The sequence below is a fragment of the Acinonyx jubatus genome, chromosome D3 (assembly GCF_027475565.1).
Source record: "Acinonyx jubatus isolate Ajub_Pintada_27869175 chromosome D3, VMU_Ajub_asm_v1.0, whole genome shotgun sequence".
NCBI classification, from domain to species: Eukaryota; Metazoa; Chordata; class Mammalia; order Carnivora; family Felidae; genus Acinonyx; species Acinonyx jubatus.
Genome location: NC_069392.1, coordinates 28443903 through 28468839, shown reverse-complemented (window position 1 = coordinate 28468839; position 24937 = coordinate 28443903). Strand labels below are relative to the sequence as shown.

Sequence of the window (24937 nt, the reverse complement as noted above, 5' to 3'; positions counted from 1 at the left end):
GTGGGTTCTAGCCCCACATCAGGCTCTGTGTTGACAGCTCAGAGCCTGGAGCCTGCTTCAGATTCTGTGTCTCCCTCTCTCTCTGCCCCTCCCCTGCTCGTGCTCTGTCTCTGTCTCTCTCAAAAATAAACATTAAAAATTTTTTAAAATAACGTAATTATTGATATGATAAAGCTTAAGTCTGCCACTTGATATTTGTTTCTGTTTGCACTCTCTCTTTTTGTTTCTGTTTCTGTTTCCTGCCTTCCTGTGGTTTACTTAAATATCTTTTAGAATTCCATTTTGAATTATCTACAGTGGGTTTTTTTTTTTTTTTTGAGAGAGAGAGAGACAGAGAGACAGAGAGAGCAAGCAGGGAAGAGGGGACAGAGGGAGAGGGAGAGAGAAAATCTTAAGCAGTCTCCACGCCCAATGCAGAGCCTGACACGGAACTCAGCCTCATGACTCATGAGATCATGACCTGAGCCAAAATCAAGAGTTGGACACTTAACCAACTAAGCCACCTAGGCGCCCCTATAGTGTTTTTGCGTGTATCTCTTTGTATAGCTTTTTAATGGTTGATCCAGGATTACACTATTATACACATAACTCATCAAAGTCTCCTGGTGTCAATATTTATCAGTTGGAATAAAGTGTAGAAACCTACCTCCCTTTATGTCCTTTTATCCTCCCCTAATTATAGTATAAATATCTAGATATCTCCTCTACATAGACCAAAAACCGCTTGAGGCAGTGCAATAATTTTTGCTTCAAGCATCAAACATAACTTAGAAAATTCAAGAAGAGAAGGAATCTATTATATTTATCAGGATTTTGCTTATCATTTTCTTCTTTCCTGATATTTCAAGATTCCTCCTCTTATCATTTTCTTTCTGTTTAAAGAACACCCTTTAGTCATTCTTTTAGGGTACATCTGCTGGTGATAAATTTCTTAGTTTTCCTGCATCTGAGAATATATTCATTTCCCTTGCATTCTTGAAGAATAATTCAGATATCAAATTCTGGGTTGACATTGTTTTTCTTCCAGCACCTAAAAAAATATATTACTTATCCTGTTCTCCATGGTTTCTGATGAGAAATCTTTGATCATTTGATTTGTTTTCGCCCTATAGGTGAGGGTGTCTTTTTTCTCTGATTCTTCTTAATATTTTTCTATGTCTTTAGTTTTCAGAAATTTAATTATGATGTGTCTTGGTGTTGATTTTTTTGGGGTTTATCCTGTTAGGAATTCGGGCAACATCTTGAATCTGTAGGATTTTTGGTGTTGTTTTGTTTGCTACATTTAGGAAATTTTCAGCTATTATTTCTTTGAGTACTTTTTTTCTTTTTTTAAAATCCCTACCCTCTTTCTCTTCCCCTTTTGGAACTACAATGGCATGGATGTTAAATCTTTAGTTATCATCATACATTCATCATACATTTCCCCAAGGCTTTCTTTTCTTAATTTTTCCAGTCTACGTTCTCTTTCTTGCTTAGATGCAATAATCCTAGTGTTCAAATTTACTTATTCTTTCTTCTATCCCCTCCATTTTGCTGTTGAGCAAAACTCTAATCTTAGTTTAGTCCCATCTACCTTGGTCAGAATGGGAAGCCCTCCTTGGCATGAGTAGAAGCAGAAGACAACTATAAGAAAATATAATTTAACTTGTATCTTCTACACATAGAAGGACTTTTTAACAGTTAAAAATAAAGGTAGGTAGGGGCACCTGGGTGGTTCAGTGAGTTAAGCATCCGACTCTTGATTTCAGCTCAGGTCATGATCTCATGGTTCGTGGGTTTGAGCCCCATGTTGGGCTCTACACTTATAGTGGGAGAGATTCTCTCTCTCTCTTTCTCTCTCTCTCTCTGTCTCTTTCTCTCTCTGTCCCTCCCCAGCTCAGTCTCACTCTCAGTCCCTCAAAATAAATAAATAAACTTAAAAAAAAAAAATAGAAGGCACAGTGAGAAAACCTAAATAGATTCAAATACTCAAAAATTCAAATTTCTGTAACATCCTGAAAAAAATCAGTAACAGATTTCATAGCAAATGGCAAAAGGTATGTGCCACATATATGACAGCATGTAATGTTTCTAACATATAAAATGAGAAAAACATCAATTCACCAAAGAAAAATTCACCAGAGGAAATAAAAATAAGCAATATAAATTAAAACAAAATTTTAACACATTGCTATTCAAAGCAAGTTAAAGATACCATTTTCTGCCATCCAATAAGTAAACTTTTAAAACTGTGGATACCCAATGCTGGTGACAGGCAATGCAAATGCATACTCAGATAAGAGGTCTATGTGATACAACCTCCTGGATGTGAGCTAAAATTCTTGGAGGAATTTTTCCTTAGGAAATCACTCAAAATACCAAGACCTACTTTTGCAGCAGTATTATTTACAACAGAAAAACCATCATTTATCAAAGTATGTCTTGAGGGATGATTGCATAATTAATCATCATCATTAATGTTAATCCAGCATTCACCTTGAGCTAGGGAACACTGTCCCCTTGACAGCCCTTTGACAACCCTTTGATCCTTATCATCCCCATTTTACAAAACCTCAGAACAGATTTCCCTGGTCACATCCTGCTCCTGGGAATGGTGGAGATAGATTCTATCCTGTCTCTGTCCAACCCCCAAGGCCATCTTCCGGGCAGTTAAAAACAATAGTAATCATGAGGGTGTTTTTAACAAAGTGTAGACATGCTTATTATATGATGCTAAACAAAAAAGGCAGGTCTAGAATCACTTTATGATTTTAAGTGGAAAGAATATAAAATTGTTGTAAAATGCAGCATGCAGAGAAGGAAAGAATAGGAGAAGGAAGCGGTTTAGGGAGAGAAGGTGGACAGAGAGGCCATGGAGGCAGTGCAGGCATGAGGGGTGAGGAGTGGGAGTGGGGTGGAGGACTACTTCTGGTCCCTGGAGGCACTACTGCCATGGGCTAGCCTCCTCCATGCTCCCAAGGTGGCCTATGCAGAGACCACCATTTGGTACAATCTATGACGTCATCAGGGGCCTACAGGACCCTGGGTCTCTGTCAACCAGAGCTCCCTGCTCTTCACTCCCCATCCCACTGGGGAAGTAAAAGCCACAATGTCCTCCAATTTGAGCAAATAGCCAGTGGCACCTGTTCTGAGGACTGAAGTCAGATGAGCTGCAAAGATCAAGGGAGCCAGGGAGGACATCTCAGGAACCCATAGAGTGATCAGGAATGGCAGCAGAGGACCCAGGATTGGTGACAGTCTCCCCTCCAGACTTGCAGCCTCCATTGTGAGGGCTTTGTTATCAATGGGGAAAGTAAGACAAGGAGAGGCCAACTCACTAGTTTGAATTGTGAATTCACTAGCTGTTTGTCAAAGGGTGCTCTACATGTCATCACAGGCCCTGTGCCCCTAGTAGGCCCCCAGAGCAGGGCCAGATGATGTGGGGATTCATGCTGCCTCTGGAAGCACCAAGAAAGGGCACCAGGAGGTGTTCTGTGATCAGACACTCTACAAACATCTGCTGCACTGAGGGAAAACATCCTTAACTGTTTCAAAGCCAAAAGATAGAAGGTTGTTTTCACTTCCTGTGCAATTAAATTGGCTACTAGGAGCTTCCCAAGCCCCAGTCCCTAGGAATCAGGAGCCTAAATTTAGACTGTCCTTGGAAGGTCACCAGATCACCCCTGGCTCTGGGTCAGTCAGCAGCTGCTCAAGATAAACTTTACTTTCTGCTGACTCAGGCCTTTCCCTCAAACAATTAATGAGATCCTGCTGCACTTCCCCTGGGAAAGCAGAACAATAGCTGTAGATGAGCAGGTGGCCTTGGCTGGCACACTGGTCTGGGAGCTCCTCTCCAGAGATCAGGGATTCATGGCCCTGCCCAGGCCTGGACCCCTCTGACCTCAGCCTGCAGGCCCTGGCCCACTATCTTGCCCCAACCTCATCGGGCTCCATTTGCCCCCCCCCCCCCCCCCCCCCCAGTCACCGTGCTCCTTCCCATCTCTGGACTATGACATGGAACTTCTTTCCTGGACCTTGGCTGAGCTGTCACCTCCTCAGAGATGGCTTTATCACTCTGCATCACACTGCCATCTCTTTACCCCATGGCCATGGGCACATCTGAAATGGCCCTACCCAGTTACTGGTTGAGGGCAGGAGCTTGCTGGGTGTGTTCTCCACCCAGAGACCGTACTTGGTGCACAGCAGGTTGTCACAAGACCACCACGAGTAGAAGGAAGGGCAGGTGCACACTCACGCCCCTCCTAGGTCTGGGCTGGGCTTTCTCTGTGCTGCTCTGGTTCCACCAAAGGCCTAGGCCACAACCAACACAGTGGTGTTGGGATAGAAATCAGACTGTGATAGGTGGAGACTGAAGCTTTTCCATCAAGTCCCCAAGATACTATGAAGCTGTCCCCAAAGAGACAAGGGCTCACTGGGGCCACCCTGGGGTGCCAGGCTGGAGGTGGACCCTGGGAGAGCCACGGTGAAGGAGGCAGGTGGGCAGGCAAAGGGGGAGATCCTCATGCTGGCTGCAGCTCCAAGCTGGCTGGAGGGGGTGGCAGTAGCCAGAAGTCAGCCACAGATCACAGGAAGCGCCTTGCCACGGACAGATGCATGAAGATGGTCACTGTGTGGAGGCTCATTCCTGGATACTGATGGGGAAAATCACTAAGCAGAAGGACAGTTCTAACTTGGGCATCTGAGAGTAGGGTTGGGGGACAGAGGCAGAAAGACATCCAAGAGCAAGTGATCTCAGCAGCACAACTTAGAAGATGAGCAGCCCCTACCTGAGGGACACACACTGCAGGCAGAAGAGGCTACGAGTGAGAGCAAGATCAGCCTGAGGGCCTAGAGAAAGACAAGTGTGGATGGAGCATGGAGTGTGTGCTGCTGGACTGGCCAGGCCCAAGGCAGGCAGGCAGGCAGGCAGACAGGCAGGCACACATCACCCTGGGCAGCTCCCAGGAGTCAATGCTTTGATCACTTTGTCATGTGAGTCATGACAGATTTCAGGCAGAGTGTGACCTGGGAGAGGGGCCTGCAAGCATGGCCTGGCTGCTCTGAGAACATACTGAGTGGGCAAGGATGGGGTCCAGACGGCCTGAGAAGGCTACAGCAGTTATCCTGGGAAAAGAGCAGTGTGGAGCATGGTGGGGGACTTGGGCAAGGTCCCTGGACTCAGGCCCAGAGGGAGCAGGATTGGGAAGGAGGTGGGTGGTGTAGCTGGGCCCCCTGTAGTGGACAAAAGGAGGGCATGTCCAGGAAGGTCTGCGGGGTGGAAGGGGAATGGCCCATGAGTCTGCAGTGGGAGGGAAGCAGTGAGGTGATAGCTGGGAGAAGGCGGTGGTCCTCAGAGCCCCATCCTGTGCAGGGATAAGGAGGTTGGGGGTGAGGAAAAGGTTAAAACTTCTCCCCTCTCTCCACCTTCACACACAGGGCCCAACAAACTTGCCTTGGGTGCCTCTCCATGCTAGCTGAACCGGGCATTGGCCTTATCTCAGAGCCAAATGAGGGGGGGGAGGAGAAGGAACCAGGTCCCAGGAAGGACAGATTTATCAAAACTCCTAGGCTGTGGCTGGCCTCAATGTCAGGCCTTCTCTGTGGAGGGCCCTGTCCAGCAGCACCAAGCACCTTGGACCAGAGGAAAGAACCCAGGTCCCAGCCACCTCAGTCCAAGACATTATAGATTTTGCTGGAAACAAAAGGGCTGATGGGGAGTGGGGAGGGAGCTGCCAGAAAGGGGCTGGTGCCCTCATGGGGTTCTGGGCTGCAGGGTCTGTTGCCCCCACCTGAGTCTCAGGGGGACCCAGTGTCCATCCCAGCGGGCCTTTCGAGAAACGGCTGGGCCATTGTGCAGAAGAATGCCCGGAAATCCCGCGCCTCCCGCCTCCAGCGAGGATGGGGGCTCTTCCTCCTGGCCAGGAAACTCCAAGTTAGCTTCCGGGAGGGTGGCCTGGGGCCTGGGGTGCCAGGGGTACCACTGCCACTGGTGGGAGGGCAGAGCACAGCACCTCTGTGTCCCTTGTGTTTCTCCTCCCTGAGGGCTAAAGGACGCCCCCAAGCCCCCGGCCACAGGCTGCTCCTAGGAGGACAGCATGTTTGTTGAGTCACTGGAGAACACTGGGGACTTCCTGAAAGTGGTGTCGCCTGAGCTGGGCCTCAAAGAATGGGGGATGGAAAACATCTCAGGAAGAGCAGTAGCCAGCACAAAGGTTGGGAGGTCCGGGAATCCCCGGCGACAGGGGCAGAGTGGGGGTCTCCGGAGGCGGCAGAAAGGCCCCTGTTCCACCTGCTTCATATTGGGGAAGGTGATAGAGTGGGCAGTGGCGCTGGGCAGGACCTTGGGTTGGAGACCCACACACACCTGCCTGGACTTGTGGTCTCTGAGACACAGTGCCAGGACTCAGAGAGGAACTGCGCAGTAAAGGTGCAGAGAAGGGACTGGGGATGCGACTGGACTCCAGGGCGAGATTCCTGGAGTAATAGGCGGAGCTGTCGGTGGACAAGAGTCTGCAGCGCAAGCCTCTGCAAGGCGATGATGGTGAGGGGTACAGTGGAGCTGGCTTGGGTGGTAGCGACCTCCCAAGGGCTCATTCCTGGATGTAGCCGGAGAAGTTGGTGCAGTCATACAGCTCCCTGAAATGGAGGCTGGGACACAGGGAGTGGGGGCCCGCAGAGCGCGCGCCCAGCTACCCCAGGTCAGTCCGGAGCCAGCTCTGGACAAGAGCCGGGCGGCGGCCGGGAGAGGAGTGGTCCCGGCGCCCTCCGCTACCCCCGAGGCAGTTGTTTCCCTAACTCCGGATGCTGGGGGTGGCTGTGATTGGTTGAGGGTCGACGGCCGGTGCACGGATTGGCTACTCGCGGACCAGAGGCTGGATCCGCAGCGCAGGGTCCGCCCCCGAACCTTCAAATGGGAAGCCCCCCTAGGAGGCGCCCGCAGTTCTGAGGCGGTGGAGCAGACTTGCTGGAGCGGCGGACAGGAGGCGGTGAGCCGGCAGTGAGCCGGGCGCATTGGCACCAGGGCCCTCTCAGGCTACAAAGCCGCTCCACCGAGGCACCGCCGCGCTCTCCCGGAGGCCCGGAGGCCCGGGGGCCGTCGGGCGCCCATCTCGCCTTCAGCCATGGGGTCGGCCGCGCTGGAGATCCTCGGCCTGGTGCTGTGCCTGGTGGGCTGGGTGGGCCTGATCCTGGCGTGCGGGCTTCCCATGTGGCAGGTGACTGCCTTCCTGGACCACAACATCGTGACGGCGCAGACCACCTGGAAGGGGCTGTGGATGTCGTGCGTGGTGCAGAGCACCGGGCACATGCAATGCAAGGTGTACGATTCGGTGCTGGCGCTGAGCACCGAGGTGCAGGCGGCGCGGGCGCTCACCGTGGGCGCCGTGTTGCTGGCGCTCGTCGCGCTTTTCGTGACCCTGGCGGGCGCGCAGTGCACTACCTGCGTGGCCCCAGGCCCGGCCAAAGCGCGCGTGGCCCTCACAGGCGGCGCGCTCTACGCGCTCTGCGGGCTGCTGGCGCTCGTTCCGCTCTGCTGGTTCGCCAATATCGTGGTCCGTGAGTTCTACGACCCGACCGTGCCCATGTCGCAGAAGTACGAACTGGGCGCGGCGCTGTACATTGGCTGGGCCGCTTCGGCGCTGCTCATGTGCGGCGGCGGCCTCGTGTGCTGCGGCGCCTGGGTCTGCGCTGGCCGCCCCGACTTCAGCTTCCCGGTCAAGTACTCCGCTCCGCGGCGGCCCACGGCCAGCGGCGACTATGACAAGAAGAACTACGTCTGAGGGCGCTGGACTCGGCGGGGCCCCTCACGCCGGCCACTCCCGCAAGCGGGACGACTGGCCAGGGGCGTCGTGCATGGACCGCAGCCTATGCTAGGTGGTGCGGCGCAGTCTCCGCGGAATGGCCGGTTCTGCCCCTGGACGCGGCGCACCGGCCGACTGAGACCTTTCACGCGCCCGCAGCCCGTTCTCTTCTACGGCCACTAGCCGGGCCCTGCCCGGAACAAGAGCCACGCACTTGGAAGGACTTGCTCGGTTTCTTTTTCGGTGCGCAGAACTTGCTCCGATGTGAGTGGGGCGCGGGGTTCCTTAGGCTGAATGGACAATGGACCGAAATGCCGCTTTCCTCCCCAACCCTCAGGGTCTTGGATGCTGCCATCCTCCCCAGCGGCTCCTGCTGATTCCAGCCAGGCAGACGGAAAGCCCAGGGACCCCAGCCTGGACTGCCGGAGGGCTGTATACAACCGACCTTTACCCCAAGATCGGGGCCTGAGCCCAGGGGGCCTTGAAAGACTTGGCCTGGACCTCCCTGCCTCACCCCGGCAGCTCCCCAGGAGAGGATTATGGGCACTAAATCCTGCGTGGGGAGCTAGGGCCCTGCCCTCCTTTGCAGCTTGTGGGGGAGGGTAAGAATTTGCTTAGTAAATGGTTTGAATACCCTCCCACCTGTGTCCTGTCCTCTGTCCAGTCACTGCAAGTGCCCAGCAGCACCCCTCATCCACTCACCCACCCACCAACTCCTCCCTGAAAGGCTTTTTTGGAGACCTCCCAGGGATGTCCCTGGGACCCAGAAGATGTATGGCCTTATCCCTGGTCCTCTCTGCCACTCAATCACCTTCCCACTGGGTGGGAAAAATAGCTACAGCTCATAGCAACCCAGGAAGGTGAGATCTGTAGTTAGAAGAGCCTGGGGCAGAAGGGTGATGCAGACCCCAGAAGAGGATGCAGGTTGGAAATTACTCCCCCCATCCCAGGTCCCCCAGCCACCAGCCAGTGTGGCATTTTCAGATGTAGGAAGTGCTGAGGGTGGGCTGCCAGGCTGCTGGCTTTGAGGAGAGGCCTGGCTCCATGCACCACAGGTTGGGTGTTTTCCACCAGCGCTCTCAGGGCTTGCCTATCTGTGGATCACAGCAAATGACCAGACATCTGTAAAACACTGACTGGGACCTTTCAGTCAACAGTGCAGCAGGAACAGGCAACTCCAGGATGTGTGCTTGGCTCCAGCAGCGCTAGCTGTAGGTCCACAAGCATGTTGCTATGGGGAGGAGGCACTTGTGCAGGTTGCCCAGAGAGTACCCGGGCCAGGCTCCAGACCCTTGTCCTGGCTCTTCTGCCAGTCTCAGCGCAGACTCTGCAGGGCACGTACTCATGTAGCTGGCCTGGCAGCCAGCCCAGAGTTGTACTGACCATTAGCACCTCTGTGCCAGCCCCTGCCAGGAGCACCCTGTGTAACCTTCCTCCTGTGAGTGGGACCCCTGGAAGCCAGTACTCGCCTGGGCCAGGAAGCCAGGGGTTGGGGGGGGGGGGGTCACAGAACAGAGCACACCAGAGTTATCTATTGCAGTCACTGAGAGCTCCTTGCTTCCAACCCCATTCTAGGTGCTTGGAATGAAAGCAGTTTTACTTTTGCCAAAGGCCAGGGCAAAAGACAGCTGTGGATGGGGGGAGGGAGGGGTCTGTAGGGAGGAGCTCCAAGCCCAGGCAGCAGAAAGGCTTGGCATCTGCCCCCAACCCTGGCCTTGGGGACCCTGTCCAGAAATGCTTGGTCCAAATCCAGTGGCAAGCAGTCTCCCATGCCTGGCCAGACTCCCCACTGTGGGGAAGAACCCAAGAATATGGGCTCAGGACAGCTGCGACAAACACTGCTCTGAATCCCAGGGTTTGCAGCAGAGCCAGTGAGTTGAACTATTGGGTGGCCTGAGCTCCTTGCAATGGGATGAGCTGCAGCGAGATGGGTCCCATAGCATAGAGGTCCTCAGTAGCCCCCCCGGGCCTGTGTAGCCAGGACCACAGAACAACCCTCAAATGCAAGAGTGTGTGAATCTGGGGCCTTGGCTCTTGGTGGGGCTGCTGAAACAAAGGTCCTTAACTCCTGGGGCCAGCCACACTGGTGTTTGGCCAGGAGTGCAGGCCCAAGGCTACATCCCACACAAGCCTAGAGCTTTCTGACTCCTTTGGGACCCAGGCATCAGCACAGTCCCAATGATGTGAATGGCCAAGGTGGGCAGCTTGAGGGCCCTGAGCAGTTAGGCTGCTGCTGCCTGACTCATGCCAGGCCAGCCAGGAGCACATTCCATTTACTAGAGGTCAGGCAGGAGGAGCCAGCCTCCAATGCGGCCAACCTTTCCAAAGGTTATGCCCCTTTCCAAAGTTCACCCTTAGACCTGGCCACCCATGTCCTCAGTTCCAGGCCACTGGGGCTTTCCACCAACTTAAAGCCTACCTAAACCACTCTGCTTCCTCCTGCCCAGGGCCCCAGGCACCACACCCAGGTGGCTGTGTCACTCTAGCCTGCTTCCTTGGCACCCTCACTCCAGGCAGAACAGCCAGATAGCCTCAGACACTTATGTCAGCAGCTCTCTCTTACCTAAAGGGCAGGAATGGCATCCTCCTTGCCTCCAGATTCCCTCAACCCTTGCCAGGGCTCTGGGGACATCTGGGAGAGTGGGACCACCAACTGATGGCACAGCTCCCGACTGAGAACTCTTGCTGTTCTGAAAACTCTGAAAGTTGCCAAGGTCCTGTCCTGCTCGAACCTTCTGTGACCCGGATGCCAGTTAAGCCATCTCCGTCCAGGGCCCCTTAGCCAGCCACACCCTTCCCAGGTGAGGACTGTGCCCTTGCTATCTGCTTGACTCTCCCAGCAGCCTGGGGGTGCTGTGTGTCTATGGGGGTGCCAGGACAGGAGGTGCTGGAGGGTAAGATGGCTGTGGGAGGGTGGGCCTGGCAGGGGGACACGGTCAAGAAGGTGGGCTTGAGATGTTGCCAAGGCCAAGTGGACAGGAAGAAGTGATGGGAGAGCAGAGTGAGGTCCTGGCTGGCATCACTGAGCAGTGGTCAGCGCAGGAAGTATGTAGAGGCCCAGGTGCTGAGGCACCCGACATCCACCACCCCCTGCTTTCCAGGGAGCCTGTAGGCCACTGCCCCCCCACATGCTGTTTACTGCTGGGCCTTGAGGTTACCCAGGACACAGGAAAAGGCTCCTCCACATCCACAGAAGGCTCAAGACAAAAACAAGTGCTGTCCCTATGACCAGAGCCAAGACTGAGGCACCAAAGCTAAAACAAACATTTTATTCCATTAAAAACCCACTGTGGGTGTCTAAAACCATGTCCATAACTTATAGTCTAAATAAAACCCAGTTAATATAAATTAGGAGAAGGAGGACACATCAGAAGAAATCAAACTCTAGAAAAGAAAAAAAAAAGTAAATTTCAAACAATTCTAACGTCTTTCCAAATTAAGCAAACTGCTCAGGCCTTGCCTCTGACATGCTGGGCTTGCTTCTGAGTAGCCTCCACCACTCACACAGGTGAGGAGTGGTGACCATGGGTGGAGGGCCGCCCCAGAACTGAAGTGCCCACTGGCCAGGTCCAGGCTGTCATTTGCTTGAGAACCTCCAAGGCCTCATGGCCCTCCACCACTATATCGCCCTGCAGACCCTGCCAGTGCCCTGTCCAGTCTCAGCCCCGTGGTACCTTCACAAGGTTTCTCCCCTGGCCTGGAACGTCTCCCCATACTGTCCCCCTACCCACCTTCCTGGCTGGCTCACTGTGCACACTGTCATGGTGGCAGGGCACACAGCAGCACTGGCATCATCACTGAGCAGGCCGCAGGGGAGGAGTATGCTTCAAATACCAGCCCCCAACCCAAAAGCCCCCACTTGTAGCCTTTGATTTGGGTCATAAACTTATACCCTGCCCCCATCTGAAGGCTCAGTGCTCATTGTCCAAGGGGTGTTAGCCCCACTTCAAATGAGGAACCCGTCATAGCCTGGTGAGGTACCCAACAGACCTTGCTGAAGACCCGAAGGGTCTGAGTCCAAAGTTCCTCCCCAACACGAGCCCCTTTATACCCCAGCCTACTCTGAAAGAGGGACTGTGGGGTCCCTGAGACCCCCTATATCATTCTCAGCAGAGCCCACTGGGGCCCTGACAGGGGAAAGGCACCTCCACAGTTTCCAACTCACTATGGATGGTGGGGGAGCGGGAAGACCCTGGGCCAGAACAAGGGCACCCCTACCTCAGAGTCTTGACAAGGCCTGTCTACCACAGCAGTGGCTCCAGCCCAGGGCTCAAGGAGATGCAGGGCTGGGTGTGAGCATCCACTGTGTGGGGGGCCCTTCAAGAGAGATGGCATGAGTGGCACTGGAAAGAGCCCCAGCTGGTGAGCATCACTGTGGACTGCCAGTGACAGCCTCATGCTGGTACAGGCCCACAGAGATGACATTTTATAGTTATTGATGAGTGGCTGCCAACAGCTTTGTTTTCTCCTAAGTCAGATGCACAAGAGCCCAGATAGGAGCCTCTGTGGGCTCTTGCCCAGAGCCTGATACAATGCTGCAAAAAGCAGCAAAGCTCCAGGTGTCCCTCCCCTGCCCCCCTCGCCCACAGGGGTCACCCTCTTTCCCTGCAGTGCCAGGAGGCCTGTATTTCATTCACTGATGCCCAGCCCATAGTGTGGTCAGGAGAGGGTAAATGCCAGCTCTTGCTGAAGGAGTCCCAGGAAGCTTAATGAAATTAGCTCTTTCAAAAATGCCCCGTTGTGGCACTGCCGCCAGCCCAGGGACATCCTTGGGAAAAATGTGTTGGTCCCAAATCTTAGAACACTGCTTGGGTCTGAAACCCAAGTAGAAAAGCCTGGCTTGAGGAGGAAAAACTCAAAGCAGGGAATGAGGGGCCCTCTTTACACTTCAACAAGGCTGGCTTTGTGGCAGGGCCACCCCCAGCCTCTTCTGGGGAGCCCCCCTGAACTCTCCAGCACCCCACCCCTCCCCCACATCTCACCATCAGGACAGGAGAGAAACAAGTGCATCCAGAAACTTGCTCCGATCCTCTGCTTTCAGTTCAATTACTGAAGTAATGAAAGAAAAACACCTCGTGAGGTGGAGGAGTAGGGCTGAGGGTGAGGGAGCAGTAGGAAAAACAAGTCAGGGTGTTTGAACTCCTTCTTCCGAGTCATCCAAGATGGGAACCACCCTCCAGCACATTTCAAAATATACTCAGCTCCTTGAGGCCTGGAAAATTCTGAACTCAGAGGTTGTACTTCACTGTCTGTATTTAATCCTCAGAAACTGCTGGCTGCCCTGTTAGTGAGGCTAGCTGGGCTTATAGTCTATGGGGAGGACCCTCTGGGCAGCTAGGAGATTGGCAGTGACAGCCAGTAAGGGGGACATGGGATGTGACAGTTTAGAACAGATCTAGGCAGAGACAGGCCTTCCCATCCTGCTGGACACAGAGCCCTGCCCCATCATGGGTTGCAGGAGGCCCTGAGTCTTGCTCTGGCCAGTCTCTCGGCTTCAGTGCTCTCCTCTGCACAAGGGGGACACGATGTGAACTGCCTCCATTTCTGGGGGGCCATCAGACTCAGACAAGCACATGGACCCTCATCAAACAGGGCAAAACTGGACCAGCCTGGTCCTGTGAGCCATCTGGAACCCCAGGCCCAGTGTACCCAGGTGGGTGCTGGCCTGGCTCCCTCTGCCGTGTCCCTCCTCACTGCTCTCCACCCATGGGGGAAGCCGAGTAACTCCCAGCCCGCAAATCTTCTGTGAGAAGCTGGGACATCTTGCAGGCCAGCCAGCACCAACATCTCCCGCATTGGTGTGTGCTGCTGCTGGGGTTGAACCCACCCAACATAGAGCCACAGCCCAAGTGGGCCCAGCATGAAAGAGCTGGCTTTAGATGACTGAGGCAGCTGGGATAAACACTGGGTCACTGATGGTAGGAACTCATTGTAACAAATCAGCTGATGGTGATGAAAGACACTGTCCTTTCTCACAGATGGGGGTTATGGGCTGAAGTATATTCTCCCCAAGTTCTTGAGTAGAAGGCCTAGCCACCAGCGCCTCAGACAGCATGTGCTTTATTTGGAGAGGGGGCTCTTGAAGGTGTTTAGGTTCAATGAGGTCATATGGGGGAGCCCTAATCCAGTCTCACTGGGGCCCTTATAAGGAGACAAAGACACAGACGCAGAGGGACGACTGTGTGAGGACACAGCCAGAAGACGGCCATCTGCAAACCAAGGAAAGAGGCCTCAAAAGAAAATGATCCTGTGTACACTTTGATCTTGGACTTCAGCCCCTAGAACGGTGAGAAACGTACTTCTGTTGTTTAAACTTCCTAGTCTACGTATGATGTTATGGCAGCCTGAGCACACTAATACAAAGGGTGAGGGGTCACCATGTCTGTTTTACTTAAAAATCTGTCAGTGAGAATAAAAAGTAAATATGGCTAAATGTCAACCATGTTCCACGCTGGCCTATGGAGAAAACTGTGGGGTGTTGTGGGGGGCACTAGGCCAGCTTGCAAAGCCACCCCCTGGACTGCGCTCTTCCATTCTCTGGGTTCATGTAACATAAGGGTGGGGCCAGTACCTGGGCTGTCACAGGACTACGTGGGACCCTTCATGATAACACAGATAAGAGCTGCTGGCCTGCAGTGGTGGCCAGCATAGCCTTAGAGGCAGTGCTCTTGGGTTGCCATAAGCCCTGTTTCCATACCCACAGAAGAGGCAGGTGACCCTGATGGGTGAGGCTGGCCCAGGAGGCTCTAAAGGCCAGTCCTCGGGACTCCTTTGTGAAGTGGTCTCAAGGGCTGGACTGTAAGGCCGAAGCCAGGCTTATGGCTCTATGGGCAATACCCGTTCTCTCTCTGCCCTGGGAGCCCACCAGAGGCAGGGGCATCCTAGAGCTCCCTGAGCCACCTGGTCCGGGGCTGGCTCCAAAAAAATGAGGGCTGCTTGCAAGGTATTTCTAGCGATGCCAGCTTCCCTAGTTCAAGGCCAGCGCTGACCTTGAAAGGGCCCCAGTACAGCAAACTCTTACCTGAGAGGTCAAAATGGTTGTGCAGCGTCCGAGAATTGGTGCCCTCTGCTGCCTTCTCAAACGCCCGCCCAAAAAAGCTGCAGACATATAAAAGGTCTGTTGGGAACCCATCCACTGTAATGGACCTTCCTAAGTCCCCAGAACAGACATTAGACTTGGCCCAGACTCCTCCCTGGCCACCGGTTCTACCTGTTGGCACTCATACTCCTTCCTGGGCCACTGTCCTCTGAGGTCTCACCCACACTCACTAGATAGTCACCTTCTCTGGCTGCTGTTCAGCATCCAGCTGGACCCTGTTCAGCCCTCAGGGCATGAGTGTCCCTGGGCACCTCCCAGGGTATGCCCTGACTGTAGCCTCTCTCATGCCTGCCACCGTGCCGGCAGCTGGGAAAGAAGCAGAGGCTCAATGGGAGGCATGCTGGGATGGGAGTCTCGGCCAAGGCTGGGTCACACACAGGGTGGAGATGGGAGGAACCTGCAGGGCCGGGCTACAGTGTGCGGCCACAACTCAGGGGCGCAGGAGCATCAAGGGTGCAGGTGTGCGGCAGGGAGGCACACCCAACCCCTGGGGGCTCAGGGTTGCTGCAGGTAGTAAGGGCTGGCAGTGGAGGGAGAGCATCACGGGGAAGGGACTCGGGCTGGTCACAGTCAAGGAGAACAGGAAGAGGAGGGGCGAGTGCTTCAAACCTCTATGGCAACTCTCACTCGAGACTGCATACCAGCCAGAGTGAACCACTAACCACAGTCACATACAGCAACAGATTGATGACTGGAGTGAGGACGCAGGCAGCTGTGGTGGCCTGTGGAGGAAGGGCTTGCTGGCTGTCTTGGGAACACAGCCCAGGAGCCCCTGGCCAGCTCCACCCCATATGACTGAATCCAAGATCCATGGCATAGCTTTGGAAAGCAGCCCAGCAACATGGAAGCATTTGTCTTAAAAAAGTCCATTGTCTCTCCCAACTTGCTACCTAAATGGCCTTTGCAGACACAGAAGGAGGTCAAAGCTCACAAACCAAAGCTAGGATTGATCCAGATCCAAGACCAGCGTCTTCCACAGCAGAGGCCAATAAGAGCTAACTGGGAAAACTGAGGAGCACAAGACACTAGTGGTCCTTGGTCCCCAAGCTGCCCCACTTGGGGGCTAGGTGTCTTGCTGCCAGCTGTCACTCAGTATCTGACCAAGGTCACCTCTTGGGATGTGTTGGGGAGCACTGAGACTCTGCCAGAGAGGCAAAGGATGGTCACACATAGCCCCTGGGATTAGTCACAGGGCTCTCTGGCCATGCAGAGCATGAAAGGGGCAGCAGGGAGAACTGGGGAGCCCCTCAAGGCCCTGCCTGTTGGCCAATACAATGTCTGGATGGAGTGGGCAGGAGAAAACCTGACCTTGCTGCAGGAGGAGAATGAGAACCCAGCCCAACAGATGCAGGGAAGACGTTTAGAAGACGGTGGGAGAAGCTTCTCAAAAGCACAAGAAGATGAACCTATGCATTCACAAACCCACTGGTACAATGTCCACAATAACAAAAAGTTAAAAACAGCCTGAATATCCAATAGAAGATGACAGGTAAACTGTCACCTTCATTTAACAGGTTTCCTACTGCTAGAAGTCACTTTTGAAAAAATGTGCATAAAGGGCTGGTACTCGGTGAGAAAACAAAATGCAGAAGTACACCACTGACGAAAGTCCAAAACGTTTCCTAGACACTAAATAAAGAAAAGGTTGAGGGAGGACAGGGAGCCACCACCCCAGTCTGGGTGACTACAGCAGTTCTGTAGGCTTCTGCCAGCATGCGGGCGGTGGGGGGTGGGGGGGGTGGTGGGGTGGTGGTGGTGTGCTGGATTCTCCACTTGCTGCCCAAACCATGGGGGTGCAAGTGAGCTCAACTTTGGAATGGCAACTCTGTGCTGGCAGGCAGCAGCCTGGGTGTGCATGCCCCTGCACACACTCTAGTGAATGATCTTTGGTATTTCAGCTCTTACAACTAAACTTTTAAATGTTTGGCAAATGCCTGAAGTGGGGATTTAGTGAATAGTGACTCTGACTCACTGGGGTGGGGGAAGGGATGGGAGACACTGCCTGGATCTCCTCAAAGGTTAATGTGAGGCCCCAACAAGATGGTGATCACTCATGAAGGCTTTGAAGGCATTGTACAGAGTTGGTCTCAAGGATCCTTATAGGTGAAGCCTAATTTCTGGGGTGGCTGACCTGAAACCCCTCAGATTTTCAGTATAAACCATTTGTACCTCAGAAGAGGGTTCTGGCCCAGGAAGGGCTGGGGTTCCTGCCCAAGGCCACACAGAGCCAGGATACCTTATCACACCTTGCTGTAGGTGTGGAGCCCATTCTGGATCCTGGAAGAGCCAGACACTCTTGTCTGGGAGGCCTTGAACAAACTAAAAGAATTCAAAAGTCCAGTCAAGGGGTAAGGCAGAGGCTCAGTGGCTAACCTGCAGCCCACATATTTAAACCCTCACAGTCCCACCACATGGTGGAAAAGGCTATCCTTGGTGTGGCGTTGAGGGCAAAGATCACCCAACTCAGCAGAACCCATGGGCCAATAACACCCCTTGAGATCCCAACTCCCAGGAGATGCAGAACCCGGCTCACTTCTTCCTGTCTGAGCTGTCCGTCTCTGGGGGGATGCCCACCACAGTCACAGTGCCCTGCTCCACACTCAGGGGTGCGGCCATCACCAAAGGCAGCAGCTTGCAGCGCCGGTTCTTTGTCTGCGGAGGTAAATTGCACTCTTAGTCACAGCCCCATAGGGCAAGCACACCACTCCATGCCTAGAAGCTCTAACAGGGCCAGCCACCCACTCTCCAAAAACCTCCAGGGGCTTTCTCTCACCACAGATGCTCAAGTCCCCATGCAGCTGCCCCCCACGCTGTGACACCCTATTCCTAGCCTCCTTCTGTGCCAGTGTCCCTTGGTTGTTCCCTCCCTCACCTCCTTTAGGTCCTGAAGCAGTTGTCACCTTCTCCAGGAGGACCCCCCAACCAACCCCCCTCCGTCATCCTGCTTCAGCTTCTCCATGGCGTGCCACCATCTGACACCATACATAATCTTTCGTCATCTGTCCCCTTGCCAGCATGCATCCGCCTTCAACATGGAGACTCATGTGTTTCCTTCACTGCTGTACCCATTGCACCCATACCCTATAAAAGAGGTGACCAACTATCCTGATTTGTCCAGGACTGAAGGGTATCCAAGGGTCATTGGTCACCCTATGATATCAGAGCCTGGCTGGTGGTGACTGCTTAAGGAATATTTGATAAATGATGGGTCCTGTGAAGCGGATATTCATTCATCCTTTTTACAGATGAGGAAACTGAGGCCAGAGATCAAATAATTGACCTCACATCACACAACTGGTAAACAAGGAGGCTGAGATTTAAAAGAAGCCTAGACAGGGGCGTCAGCGTGGCTCAGTTGGTTAAGCGTCCAACTTCGGCTCAGGTCATGATCTCGTGGTACATAAGTCTGAGCCCCATGTCAGGCTCTGTACGGACAACTCAGAGCCTGGAGACTGCTTCAGATTCTGTGTCTCCCTCTCTCTCTCTCTCTGCCCTGCCCCCACTCACACTCTGTCTCTCTCAAAAATAAATAAACACTAAAAAAATAATAATAAAAGAAGCTTAGACAACTTTAGAGCTCATGTTTTGTCCCTAGTCCAACTTTTGTCATTATCTGACTGTCTTCACATAATACTCAGATAATCATTTTATAGGTCAGTTCAGTGGTATGAGATAATGTCAACATCCTATTAAACATTTTGTTTAGAGTAGCCCCTAGTGTAAACTGTCATACAGGAAGCAGAGTAAGACTTTGATTGTTGACATGTGTAGGATCATCCCTTTTGTGATCATACCCAGGGGGTGTGTTAGCCTGATGTTAGCTGGGTAGGGGTGGGTGTCCCAGGCCAAGGCAAAGAAGGCTGTTAGGCCATACAAAAGATGGAACCACACATGGAAAAGGGAAAGCCAGCCCAGAAAACAAAGTTTTGCTAGGAAGCAAGTCTGTGCTACAACCAACTTCATCTCTCCCTGATCTGCCACAGCTGAACATAAGCCATAGCCTCACATTCCCCATGAGGTCCCTTCCTACTTGTCCAAGAGACCAGGATGGCCAAGTAACAAAATCAGAGCTTCTAGGAACTAGAAGATTCCGAAGGGTCAGCTGAGGAAAACACAGCTCAGAAAAAGTGAGCGTTTTCCTCAGACCCCACAGCTGGTGCACGGCTACCAGTACCTCAAGGCCAGCCTCTAACGCCTAGTCCAAGCTCTGCTTTGGGCATCTACCTTCTGGCACCCACCCACCCAGTTCCTCACCGAACACACAAAGGACTTCAGCAGGTGTCTGCTGAGCAGGCTCAGGGATGCTGGCTTGGAAAATAGCACAATGTCCGGAGTGCCCTGCAGGGGAAGGACACAGAGACAGTCAGACGGGGCTGCTGGCAGGCGTGGCCTGGTGCTCAGCTGTCCACAGGAAGCCTGACCTCCATGAGGGAGCAGTAGAGGAAGGGCCCCTGGGAGATGACAAGGTTGGTGCAGAGGCAGCTGGCGATGGTCTGCTGCGTGGCTCGCAGCTGCTTCTTGGCGAGTTCCAGGCCATGGTAGAGTTTGTCCAGGTTACTCCTGTAACACGGCAGACACACAGCTTCAGCATAGAGTCACAAACAGAGCACTTGGCTCCTGGGAGGGTATATGGGGATGAGAGTTTCTTTCTTTCCCTCCTGAGTTCCCTTTCATATGAAAGGAAGGAATAAAACATACATAAACCCAGTGACAAACATGAGATGTGGGAGGGGCATCAGAAGACAGGAAACTGAAAGCCAACAGAGGGAAGACACTGTCCAGCAGGACCTGGAAGGTGTCCAGAGGGCTCTGACAGAGGGGCCAGGGCAAGGTCCAAGAGGAGGATCAGGGACACCTCACCTGACGGATGGATTATTACCCTTCCCCCCACGAAAGGAGGGTTCTCCTCTAAATACATTAAAATGAACTCTGTGGAGAAGTGCACCAAGAAGTTAAAGGTCTCAAAGTGTCATATTGGCTCTCGACCTGCCAAGATGAAGCAATGCCTTCTAGCCTGTATGCTATACCCAAAGACCCAGTGCCTCACCAGGTTTCCACAGCTCCCCCTCTTGATCATGAGGACCACCAGGTATTTGAGAAATGCCTATGCCCAGAAAAAGTGACCCTAGATGAAACAGAGATAATTTGGAGAACAAAAGAAAACTTGAAATGAATTCTAATTAAAATCTTCAAAGGAATTTGGGCAACTAAGATATTTGTAAACCAGTAACAGGATGCCATGAAAAAGGAACAATCAGAAACTCAAAGTGTTTGTGGAAAGTAAAGTGATTGCAAAAAAATAAAAAATTCACTCAAAGGATAAAGTCAAGAAGCTTCCGTAACACCAAGAATAAGACAAACATGGAAAACATAAGGCAAAAATCAGACAGAGCATTATTCCAGGAAAGAAAGAATAAAAAAAACACGTATGTATGTTTGAGAGGAGTAATAAATAGTACAAAAGAATTCCCAAGCTGAAAAATCTGGGGCTTTGGATCAAAAGGGCTCGCCTGAGAACCCAGTACAATCCATGAGGCAAGATCTACCCAAGACACATCACTATGAAATCACAAAACACTGAAAATAAAAGAAAAAATCCTGCAAGCTTTTTTAGGTGGGGTATGAGGCATTGATAAAGAAACAAGAACTAAGATAGCTCAGACCTCAATTAGCACCACTGGCTGCTAGAAGACAGGGGAGCAATAAAATCCACATTTAACAGGAAATTACCTTCAACCTTGAATTGTATACAAGCTATACCAGGGACCAGGTGAGGGTAGAATAAAGATATTGTCAGATGTGCAAGAACTCAGAACATTTACCTCATATGTGCTCTTTCTTTAAAGAAAGGGAAGTATGCTCTAAAAAAATGAAAGGCTGAAAAAACCAAAGACAAGGACCCTAAGAAACACTGGCTCCAACCCAGGGCAGAGTCAGTGCCTGGGATTGGCACAGTCAGTGCCAAACATCAGTGGTGGCAGCGAACAGCAGGCCTAGAGAGCTGCAGGTCCAGGCTGGTGTCAGAAGGCAGAACCCCAGGCTCTCCTAGACAAAAGGGACTCAAGGAATAGCTCCTGGAAGTAGAGCTGGGGTAAAAACTGGATATTATAAAGAAGGCAATTAAGAGTTCCAGGAAAAACAAAGAGCAGCATCAGAAAGTAACATAATCACTGCACACGAGTGATTCTGGAACATTGATTTTCATCTTTTAGAATCAAATCTATAGTCAAGGATGAGATGACTTGCATTCTATTCTCTAACCAAGTGTTATTAACCCTAAAAATATAAAAGCATAGATTTCACAAAGTAGAAGGTATAGGGAAGAGAAAAGTAAGAATGCTAATATCTTTTTCTTACAAAGTAGGGAGAAAAGAGACAATGGTGATAGAACAAGATGCAAGTATGTTACAGTTACAAAGGAGCTAAAAACAGTGGCACAGGAAGGGAAAGGAGCACAAAAGAGGAATAAATATTCTGTCATAGCAGGAAGTCAGTAAACAATGTCTAAAACTGCTCCATCAACTCTGGGATGAGGGCATCAACAGTTGATACTATAGTTTTGGGATTTCCTTATATTTCTAGATAAAAATAGAGCAACCACATTGTAAAACCAAAAATCTAGGACTCTCATGACAAGAGAATAAGGGAACACTGTAGACCCCAAAATATAAGCAGGGGGAATAGACCACCAACTGGCCATAAGACTGGTGTATCTTTGGGAGTTAGTGTGGGAGGGAGCAGAGAAGCAGCAAGAGCTAAGAATGTTTAAAAACACCAGGCAACTGGGGCACAGTGGTTCAAAGTGAGAGTTTTACCCTGTCCAATAGCAGGTGAGTGCAGGAGCTGTGATAAAGTGCAAGGGGACATGGTAAAGACTAGGGGGCCGTAGCAGTCTAGCTCTGACCAGCCAGAGCTCCTTTCCACTCTGGGTCCCTCACTGAGGAGAAACTGCCAAGATGGAATCAAAATTGAGTAAGACAGAGACAATACGAAAAAGGAAAAAGAAGGTACAGATAAAAATGTACCTGGGATTGTAGTGGAGGTTCTAGCAGTTGGAAAGGAAGAAGTAAAACCATCTCTATTTGCAGATAACATAATCTTGTATACAGGAAATCCTAAGAAATAACTAAAACCTATTACAACTAAAAACAAACAAACAAAAAAACTATTAGAGCTAATATATAAGTTCAATACTGTTGCAAGACACAAGATAAATATACAAAAAGCAACTGTATTTCTATGCAATAGCAATCAGTAAACAAAAATAAAATTAAGAAAACAAGTCCATTTACCATAGTGTCAAAAAGAATAAAATATTTGGGAATAAATTTAACAGGGGCAACCTGGGTGGCTCAGTCGGTTAAGCATCCAACGCTTGATCTCAGCTCAGGTGATGATCTCAAGGTTCGTGAGATCGAGCCCCAAGTTAGGCTCTGTGCTGATGGTGTGGAGCCTGCTTGGGATTCTCTCTCTCCCTCTCTCTTGTCCCTCCCCTGCTTGTGAATGTGCTCTCAAAATAAATAAACATTAAAAAAAAAGAATAAATTTAACAAAAGAAGTACAAAAAGAATTTATTCTCTGAAAAATACAAAACGTTCTTGAAAAAAATTAAAGAGGATCTGAGTTAATGGGAAAACATCCCATGTTCATGGACTGGAAGACTTCCTATTGTTGAGACAACAATACTCCCCAAATTTATCTATAGGTTCAAAGCAATATGACTTCTTTGCAGTATCTGACAAGCTGATCCTAAAACTCATATGGAACTTCAAGGAACACAGAATAACCAAAACTAGCTATAAAGCTAGAGTAATCAAAACCGTGTGGTATTGCCACAAGGACAGATACACCAATTGATGGGACAGAACTGAGAGTCTAGAAATAAATTCTCATATTCACAGTTCACTGATATTCAACATGGGTGCCAAAATGATTCAGTGGGGGGAAAGAAGTCTTTTCAACAAATGGTATTAGAACAATTTGGATGTACACATACAAAAGGATTAAGCTGAACCTGTTCCTTGCACCAGACACAAAAATTAACCTCAAATGAATCATACACCTAATGTAAAGGCAAAAACTATAAAACTCTGAAGTCGTTTCTTAGATATGACATCAAAAACATAAGAAACAAAAGAAAAAGGATAACCTGGATATGACTGAAACTAAAACCTTGTGCTTCAAAGAACTGTATCAAGAAAGTGAAAAGATAACCCACAGGATGGGGGAAAATATTTGCAAATCATGTATTTGGTAAGGGATTTATATTTAGAATATAGGAAACAATTCTTACAGCTCCATAATAAAGACAATTTAAAAATGGACAAAGGACTTGAATAGACAGCTCTCCAAATGAGATCTACAAATAGCCAATAAGCACATGAAAAGCTGCTCAACATCATTAGCCATGAGGGAAATGCAAATCAAAACCACAATGAGATCCCACTTCACGTCACTTCACACTAGGATGGCTATCGTGGGTGTGGAGAAATTCAAACTCATACACTACTGATGGAATGTAAAATGATGTAATCACTTTGGAAAACAGTCTACCCATTATTCAAAAGATAAAACAGACTTACCATACGACCCAGAAATCCCATCCTCAGGCATATACGCAAGAGCAATGAAAACACGTCCACACAACTTATATATGCGTATTTATGGCAGCATTATTCATAACAGTCAAAAGGTAGAAACTACCACTGATCAATGGATGAATAAAATGTGGTATATCCATACCATAGAGTCTTATTTGCAAGAAAAAGGAAGGAAATTTCTTCATGTTGCAACATGGATGAACCTTGAGAACACTAGTCTAAGTGAAAGGAGTCAGTCATAAAAGGACATGTATTGTTCAATCCTGTTTATACGAAGTGTCCAAAATAGCAAATCTATGAAGACAGAAAGTAGATTAGTGGTTGCCTAGGGCTCAGAGAGATGGGAGATTTGGGAGGTGATGGTTAAGGGGAATGGGGGGCTTCTTTCTGATGCAACGAATATGTTCTAAAATTAGGTAGTGGTGATATTTGCACAACCTTGTAAATATACTAAAAGCCACTGAATTGTACACTTTAAATGGGTGGATTATATGGTGTACAAATTATAACTCAGTAAAGCTGTTTAAAAAAAGTATGTCAGGGAACAGGGCAGGAAACCCCAGAAAGCAGACCCCTACATTTTTTAACACTGCACAGCAACAGAAGTGGCAGTTCTCTGAAGTTAGAAAGCTGTCTGAATCATGCCTCCTCTGAAAGTCAGGGAAGCTAAATTTACACACAAAAAATGAGAAACAGACAAGGAGCAAGGTCAAATCCTCTCAAAGTTACTATCAGAAAAAAGGGAATAGGGAGAATAGCATACCTATATCGATAATAAAAGTACTCTAGAAAGATGTGCCCCCAGAAGGTCAACACTGTAATGTTCTATTTCAAAGCAAGCTCAGACACATTAAAAACAAAATATAAAATGAGACATCTCAGGAAATGAAATAAAAAAATTAGAAATAAGAGGCAAATAATTGATAAATGAAGATTAAACTAGAAAAAAACTCACAAGAATGAATAAACACCACAAATAATGACTGAAGAGGTCAAGGAGGTAAGAAACGATGATTAAAAATCAAAAAGAAAGGAGAAGGAAAGGGTTTGAGAGGAAGATGGACAGGAAATGTGTCACATGCTCCCCTGGTGGACTGCGATTACTTTCTGCAGGACACAGTCACCCCCATGCCCCTGGGGTCCCTGTGACTTGCCTCCTTGAAGAGTATTAGGATGAGGGATAGTGGCCCACTACCTGGAGAGACTGTCCAAAGCCTGGATGAAGTTATCTGTCCCTGAGCCATCCTTCTCGGGACTCTCCATCAGTGACATGGTGGCAAAGACCACGTCACTGGCCAGGAACTTATGCTTGAACCCGAAGTGAATGCTGAAAGTCTGCACGCGCATGTCCTTCATCCTGCAATGGGAGCAAGCAACATGGCTGATATCCCTGTGTGCATGTGGGAGTGCTCTCAAGTTGTGGGTGCTCTCATTGCCAGGCCAGGCCAGCAGATGTACGG

General features: G+C 50.4%; 2 protein-coding genes across 3 annotated transcripts in view; one reads left to right on the top strand and one right to left on the bottom strand.

Moving 5' to 3' along the window:
• The first annotated feature begins 6896 nt into the window (after positions 1-6896).
• On the top strand, positions 6897-8416 carry CLDN5 (claudin 5). The gene has a single exon (XM_027049654.2). It carries the CDS (start codon positions 7101-7103, stop codon positions 7755-7757), a length of 657 nt encoding a protein of 218 aa, XP_026905455.1. The 5' UTR covers positions 6897-7100; the 3' UTR covers positions 7758-8416.
• A 2610-nt stretch (positions 8417-11026) lies between these two features.
• CDC45 (cell division cycle 45) overlaps positions 11027-24937 on the bottom strand; it is a 33397-nt gene continuing 19486 nt past the window's right edge. For both annotated transcript variants that reach the window (XM_053206327.1, XM_015081823.3), the window contains 7 exons: positions 24673-24834; positions 19299-19437; positions 19132-19215; positions 17411-17529; positions 14800-14876; positions 12761-12827; positions 11027-11162 (listed from right to left, as the gene is read on the bottom strand). In XM_053206327.1, coding sequence (XP_053062302.1) covers positions 12763-12827; positions 14800-14876; positions 17411-17529; positions 19132-19215; positions 19299-19437; positions 24673-24834 — 646 coding nt within the window. In that variant the 3' untranslated portion in view covers positions 11027-11162; positions 12761-12762. The remainder of the gene's footprint in view (positions 11163-12760; positions 12828-14799; positions 14877-17410; positions 17530-19131; positions 19216-19298; positions 19438-24672; positions 24835-24937) is intronic.

Bases quoted from the DNA above. Each gene is read 5' to 3' on its own strand.
- CLDN5 (XM_027049654.2), top strand. From the start codon at position 7,101: ATGGGGTCGGCCGCGCTGGAGATCCTCGGCCTGGTGCTGTGCCTGGTG.